The sequence below is a fragment of the Stegastes partitus genome, unplaced genomic scaffold (assembly GCF_000690725.1).
Source record: "Stegastes partitus isolate 25-593 unplaced genomic scaffold, Stegastes_partitus-1.0.2 Scaffold1664, whole genome shotgun sequence".
Taxonomy (NCBI): domain Eukaryota; kingdom Metazoa; phylum Chordata; class Actinopteri; family Pomacentridae; genus Stegastes; species Stegastes partitus.
In genome coordinates, this window is record NW_007579395.1 from 16,859 (window position 1) to 24,774 (window position 7,916).

The 7,916-nt window shown below is 40.4% G+C and overlaps 1 protein-coding gene across 1 annotated transcript in view; it reads right to left on the reverse strand.

Moving 5' to 3' along the window:
• The window catches only part of rubcnl (rubicon like autophagy enhancer), a gene marked incomplete at its 3' end in the record, with an annotated part of 28,094 nt that overhangs the window by 15,334 nt on the left and 4,844 nt on the right, over window positions 1-7,916 (reverse strand). Inside the window, exons 4-7 of the mRNA XM_008301354.1 lie at window positions 6,185-6,551; window positions 2,846-3,069; window positions 1,264-1,361; window positions 704-1,040 (exon numbers count right to left, since the gene is read on the reverse strand). Of these exons, the coding sequence (XP_008299576.1) occupies window positions 704-1,040; window positions 1,264-1,361; window positions 2,846-3,069; window positions 6,185-6,551 (1,026 nt within the window). The remainder of the gene's footprint in view (window positions 1-703; window positions 1,041-1,263; window positions 1,362-2,845; window positions 3,070-6,184; window positions 6,552-7,916) is intronic.

Below are 7,916 nucleotides of genomic sequence, written 5' to 3' on the forward strand. Positions count from 1 at the left end.
CTTATATGTGAAAAGCAAAGATGCCAGAAAGAAATACGTTTAGTAGCCGTACAAACTATGAAAATAGCTGCAAATATCTGTAAAATAACAACATTTTTAGCTAATTTCAGTGATGTTATGTTCACAAAATGTAAAAGAACAACCTAGTGTTTGCAATTTTGGTCTGGTTTTGTTGTTGTTGTTGTTTTTTAACAGTCAACATGTAAATTATTACTTTTCTTCTGCAATCTTACATGGGAACATCTTTAAAATAAATTTACATTTTTCGGTCCTTAATTTACATATTTTGCCTGGAAAAAGCATTCTATATCTGAAATCTAAAATCATATTTTTTGCTAATTTAAATTTAGTAGCAACTGTGGAACTTTACAGCAAATACTTAAATCCAGATATGTCGCCTGTAATTAAAGAGTCAAAAAAGAAAAAAAAGTCTCAAAAACCCAGTAAGTCGATTTCTTATGTGTGAAAATGCAGCCGTATTTATGTGTTCATCCACCTGTTTTTATTGCATTTTCACTATGTGGGGGGAAAATGTAAAACTTAAACATCCCTTGTCCACACTTAGACAAATATTTTACTAAACACGAGTATTTCTAAATGTTTTTGACCTTCGTTCACATTCAGATACAATGTGAGGCCACTGACAGACAAGCAACGTCTAAGTACCAACGTTTCCTGGTCAGAAAACAGAAAATCTTTTTACCTTCAAATCCGCTGTCAGTGGACAGAACAGAGAAAGTCTTTACAGGGTGTTCAGCTTCGTCGCTTCCTGTTTCCTCCTGACTTCCTCCTGGCGTCTTTCTTTCTTCGTCTGGACGTCTGCGCTTGCTGTTTTCTCTCTCGGCGTCCCAAACGCTGGAGCTTCGCGCCGGTTTGTATGTTTTACGTATCAGTTTGCGTGTTTCCTGTGCAGAGCTTGTGCGACTCTTTGTGCACATCTCGCAGTGCTTGTTGGAGGTCCATCGATTGGAGCTCAGAGACCACTTGGCTCCTTCCAGCATCTCCAACACCATGTCCACCACGATGAAATGAGCGTTCTCCTGCACACATTTGCACCAGTCCGCCATCATTACCATCAGTACTGCTGAGAACATCTAACAACTTTCCTCTAATTGGTTGGAGGAGTTCAGGAAGGCTTTGTCCTGCATCGAGGAACTTTTGGTGCATCCAAAGATGTTTTAACCAGCACCGACATCATGACAATTGAGAATAAAAATCGCTATATTTTTTTAAACCGGTTTTGCTAACTGTGCTAGAAGTTACCTTTTCCAGATCACAGCTGGTCTTGAAGATGTCTGCAGAGAAATCTGGGATACTGCTGCACCGTCGCTCTTTGACGGGTTGTGTTGAGCTCAGCACACCTAAAACCACACCAATAGGAGCAAAGGTACAGCTGAATTAAATGGTTTCTGGTGATACTTACACCCTTTGGTGCTCACATTTTAAATGGAATATTGTAGTATTGCTACTTTCACAATCTAATTATCTCCACTGTTGTGAAAATACTATGTCGTTGGGTCAAAAATATACATTCTGCAACTTGAACTATCAGTTTTGGTGATGTACAAAGTATATGAAACAAAACATTGAGCTGTTTGGCAGAAATATGTTTGGAGGAGAGAAGTCGAGGCCTTTAGACCCCACAAACTCCAAACCTACCACCAAGCATGGAGGTGGCAGCATCATGCTCTGGGGCTGTTTTGCTGCTCATGGACCTGGAGCTTTACACAAAGTCAATAATGAAGAAGGAGGATCACTTCCACATTCTTCAGGAAAACCTCAAATCATCAGCCACAATATTGGGATGCAGTTGGGTGTTTTAACAAGACAGTGACCCCAAACACAAATCAAAGGTGGTAAAGAAATGTTTAAATCTGACTGAAACCCATCAAGAACCTGTGGACTGGAGAAGAAATGAGTCTGGGTCAGAAAGACAACTAATTTAGTTGAACTGAACCAATTCTGTCAAGAGGAGGGTCAAAGGTTCAACCAATGAGCAGAAGCATGTCTGGAGGAGAGAAGGTGAGGCCTTCAACCCCCAAAACACCAAACCTACCATCAAGCATGGAGGTGGCAGCGTCTTTCCAGGAAAACCGAAACTCACCAGCCAGAAGGTTGGTTCTTGGATGCAGCTGGGTGTTCCAACAAGACAGCGACCCCAAACACACATCAAAAGTGGTAAAGAAATGTTTAAATCAGGCAGGAATGAAGGTTCTAGACTGGTCTCCCTAAAGTCCTGACCTAAACCCTGCTGACAACCTGCTTACTGTGGTGAAGAAATAAGTTTATATTTGGTTTAACTGCACCAATTCTGTCAAGAGGAGTCAAAGATAAAATCGCTAAAGAACATTTTTACCAAATAGTAGCACTAATGCATGTATATTTTTGACCCAGAAGATTTTGTCATATTTCTTGAAGGCCTATGATACGTTTTTGAAAAAGAACCAAAACGCATGGTGACTCTTTGTAACTAAGATTCATGTGCTTCAGTGATTCCATCATGGAAGATTCTGAGTTCTAGGAGTCAATGGAAACACAATGTCCATCCATCCATCCATCCATCCATCCATCCATCCATCCATCCATCCATCCATCCATCCATCCATCCATCCATCATCTATACACCGCTCAATCCTACACAATGTACAAGTGTTTGGAAACTTCTGTGGCATCTTCTCACAGCTGCCAACACATGAAGTTGTTTAAGGACTTCAGAGTGGAGCTTTTACAAAGTTTACGAAGCCAAGACGGCAACTTTGGACCTTTCTACAACCTTAACCAAGAAGTCTTATTTTTCGTAACCTGCATAAAACACAAATTAAAGACAAACCAGTAACAATTAAACCAGTTGAACCTTCTGACTGAGGCCCTCGGTGCTCCTCAGCTGATCCCTGCCGTCCACCGTCAGGAAGGTGCTCGTCAGTCAGGAGGCGGTTCAGATCCGACGATGCAGAGATGCAGCGCTGCTTCTCGTCCGCCTGGACTGAAACTGAGCGGCAGCAGGAGCTCGGTTTGGATCCCACGTCTTCCACAATAGGACGCAGAGAGGCAGGAGATGGAGAGTCGGAGCTGGAAGATGTAATATTTCACTTTAGTCGCAAAAAGGACAGATGGGTTCATCCGTCTCAAATCATCACTGTCCTTCTACTCAACTATCTGAACCTTTTTTATTATAAACTGTGGATATTTAAAATGGTATCTGTGAAGTTTCAGCTTTATATATCAAAAACTTTTCAAGATGATTTCATCTTAAAAAATTGCCCATTCAGCACATTTTTTGCACATTGAAATTTGAGGCTGTTTGAACGACATCATCTGACAAAGATAAATCCCTTAAATTTATGAATTTATTTCTCATCATGTCAACGATTTAGGAATTATTTTGCAACCCCACTTCGTCTCCGATCATTACCTTGCAAAGCTTTTGTTGTTGCGGTACAACTTGATAAACCTGCTCGATCACTTATGAAAGTAAAAAAAAAATAAACTTGCTTTTTGTTATTGACAAAATATTTCATTTTAAAAATCATTCTATATATTCTGTTTTGTATTCTTGTGTCATGCAGCTAGATATGATTCAGAAAATATCACTAGTTGACGTCTGCGTTATCGTTTTTTTGTTAATATGAGCTAAATAATGGGACTTAAATTATTTTTGTGTGTGTCATATTTCATCTAACCGATGATCAAAGCGTATTGAAGCTACATGTCCAATATTGCAGACTTTTAATCAATGGTATGATGGGATATAGCGGTGAAAATTTCAGGCTTTTATCTTTAATAGTTCCGGAGATATTCATGTTCGAACAAAGCTTAAAATTTCGAAAAAAAGTTTTTAGAATTTAAAAGAACTTGAAATAATAGTTGATACATGAGACGTGAACGACAACGTGTCACATCAACATTCAGGAAAAAAAATGTTTTAAAAGATCAGATTTATGCTTAAGCACAAGTTTACATGAAAAGAAGGAAGAGGTTGGTTGAACAACAACATAACTTTTGTTTGTTTGACATTAAAAGTGGTTTCAACTTCTGGACTTGCAGCAGAAATTGAAAATTCGCGTTTCTCCTTTTTTACAGGAACGTATTAAACCGAAGCTCACGAATATAAATCTGACAAAGCCTCCGTGTTCGTCATCTCGGTTCCTGTTTCTTCAAGCGCGTCGAGTATCAGAAGCGTCAAACGCTGACTTTCATGAAGGAAGTCAGACACCTTGGTCTGGGATTTCACCAGAAACAAAACAAACTGCAGTTCGGAGTTTAATTTAAAGTTTTACGGGCTTCGTCTGAATCACCTTTTGTGTTTAAGCTGTTCAGTTTGCAGTCAGTTAAATCCAAACTGCAGCATGTGGAGGATTTAAAAAGGCTTTTCTGTGGCGCCATCTAGTGGACAAAGCATCAAAGCAACACTCTGGCAGCAGATCTTTCTGTCGTCTGTTCAGTTGTTTAAAATCACACCATATTGTCATTTAATGTGTATGACATATGTGACGCTGTGCGCATTCACAGAAATCTGTATTTTTTCACATTTGTGTATTTTTCTTAACATGTTTACGTTTTTTCTGAGCTCATTTCTACCTTCTTCCTGCTGTCGCTTCTCTTTTAATTGCTTCCTGTCCTGATTGTGGCAGCGACACAACTGTACCGCGCAGTTTGTACTTAAAAAAAAACAATTGTTTGCACAGATTTTAGGATCTGTAGCTGCTTTAAAATGGCTCCAAGTGACTTTCTTGACTTGTTCACATCAGTGATTTGACTTTTTCCTGAGACTTTCCCACTGCAGTGTTTGTGGTTGAGTCCAGTGAGTGGATTATATTTGACTTGGCTCGGAGGAGTCGCCAGCTGTGGTCAAATGTTACGAGAAGTTAAGAGGTTGCTACGAGAATTTGATTAACTCTATTTCTCCAACACCAAAACTGGTCATTCTAGTTGCTGTATGTATATTTTTGACCCACCAGATTTAGTCATATTTCCAGAAGACCTTTAAGAATTTAAATTCAAGATGTTTTTTTGTGACGCATGCGTTTTTAAAGGTTTCATTGCAGAAAATCAACAGTTAGAGGAGACATTTGAAACTGACTGGATCCTTGCTCGTGTTGTATCGACTCTCAGATGTATGTCGCTTCGGATAAAAGCAAAATGAAACCGTAGAATTGCAGAAAGTCACGACTGCCACGATACACAAGTGTACTTAACCTTTAGCTCACGACTAAGGATGCACGATATGTCGTCGGAATCGGCCGATATTAGTGTTTTTTATCAAGAAACAGAAGCACAACCAGGGTACCAGTGATTGTTTCTATGAATATATGTCTCACGATGCAGTTTTACTGTTGAAGCTTTGATATTTCCCATAATATGGACGCTCAGAGTCGGTTGTAGAGAAGCAGGACATTGGCTTTAGATTGGGACACCTGGACTGGATGTCAAATTGGTTCAGTTGCAGTTTCTAACAGAACTTTAATGTGTTCTTCAGTCCTGAAAATGTCACAAGTCTGATGGAAATATTAATTGAAAAGCACCAAAACTCATCCATCCATCCATCATCTATCCATCGCTTAATCCTCACTAGGGTGGTGGGGGGCTGGAGTCTATCCCAGCTGACTCATGGTGAAGGCAGGTTCACCTGGACAGGTAACCAGTCTATCACAGGGCCGGAGAACCCGGAGAGAACCCACTCTGCACGGGGAGAACATGGAGACAACATGCAGAAAGATCCCGGTGCCCCCACCTTCTAGCTGTGAGGTAACGATGCTAACCACCAAACTTTAGCTCACGACTAAGGATGCACGATATGTCGTCGGAATCGGCCGATATTCGTGTTTTTTTCCCGATATATCGGTATCGGTCCGATGAACAAATTTAGCCGATGATTGTCTAACGATAGCGCCTTCGTCTCTACATTTGATGTTGCTGCTATTTCACAGATGTTTTTACTTAAATGGTCCTGAACTTGAACTTAAATATGTTCAAATTTGTTTTACTTTTGTTACATAATAAAGAAGACTATGTGGTCTAGTTTGGGCGTCACGTTCTCACACTTACACTCATTTTTCGGTGTGAACAAAAACTGAATATCGACATCGGTAACACTGGTTATCGGCGATATCAGAAATCTTAATATCGGTATCGGTCAAAAATTTCAATATCGTGCATCACTACTCACGACCGTAGATCTAGTCACCTTGTTGGATTCCCGGTTCCTCCTCCAGTCCAGGAGATGGGCCTGCTGCGTCTGGAGATAACTGGGCTGCTCCGGAGAAGGCTGAAGTTTCCATTGTCTGGTTTGGTTTGGGTTCCTACATCCAGAGGCGTCAGATTCTCTTTTCTGCCTTCGTCACTGTGAGCGCCGGTGGTTTCGTCGTCGTTGTGGACAGCGGATCTGCAGTTTGGGTTCGACTGGTGGGAACGTACCGAGGAATTCTGCTGATTCCTCTTTGTGAAAGTCGGCTGTGGGCGCTGACGGGAAAACGTCGCGTTGGCTTCACCTCCGTCGGTTGGAAGAAGCAGAAGTGGGATCGAACTTGAAGCAGCTGACTGAGGACTATCTTCTGGGGTGGTTTATAGGAAGAAAGATGGGACAAACAAAGAAGAAGAAGGAATCAGAGATGTTATAGGCACTCCAGTGTCGTATAACCAAACCCTTAAAAAGCCAATTATCTGCTTTTTGACAGCCAAACTGGTAAAAACCATGTCGCAGCGAGGTGTAACTGTGGGGGAATCACTTCTTAAATCTTATTTTGGAGCAAAATCACCATTTTCTATCATATTTGATGCATGGATCCAGACACGAGAACCCTTTCGATAGATGTCTGGTCTTGTTAGAACCAAAATAACCAATTGTGACCAAAATGGAGTCACAAGAACGAACAAACATTCTGCACATTTCAAATGTACACTATAGGAGAGAGATTTTACAAGCTAGAACCAGAACAAGAGAGATATTTTCAAAGTAAAAGCCTCCCAGAAACAGGAAGGACTTTGCGTCATTGCATCAAAACTCCATCAACGCCTGGTTATTATTACACAAAAGGAATCAGCTGCATTTTTATGTACGATAACTTTATATTTAATGAAGCTATGCAACATTTTACCTTGGTAGTATGAGTATTTATTGAGTTAAAGGCCCTCGAGGTTCAGCAGATTGACATTTTGCGCCTTTTAATTTACTTTCTTCATCATTTCTGAGCCTCATAACTTCATCAGTGCAGGAAATAGAGGCGTGGAATTACCAGGGATGAAAAACCAAAATAATTTTCCCGACTTAATCTCATCTTTGGTCACCGTGATTTCTCTCCGCAGCTTACTTTGAGCATCGGCATTTATGGGATGTATCATAGTTTCAGCAGTTTAACGTGAGAAAACCGAACAAAAAGTGCATTTTGAGTAAACTTCCAAGGCTCACGTCAGCATGTGTGATGGTGGTTGGTCAGAGCAAGTTATAGCGAATGAAACGTCTCATTTTTACCGACGTTTGATACCAGGATCATCTATGAGACACGATTCCTTCTGTGGCAAAATCACTGTCGAATACAAGCATCGTGAGCGTGGCCTCTGGCTGTGAAATGGAGAAACAGCTTCACAGCATCACATGGATCAAACCAGTTTACGACGTTCACAGAGTCGTTCAGATTCTCCTCTGATGGTTTTCAGTTCTCGTTCTGTCAGACTGGGAATAATAAAGACGGTGTTTTATTGTATGACCTAATGTTGGAAAATACCTTTTAAACAGAAGGAATCGTGTTTAGGAGATGATCCTGGTATCAAATGTAAATTAAAAATGATTCTTTTATTGTCTAGAACTTGTTCTGACCAGCCGCTGACCACACGTGAACCTTGACAGTTTACAAAAAATGCACTTTTTAAGGTTTTTTTTTTCCAGCAAATTATCAAGAAAGCAGAAACACAACCAGGGT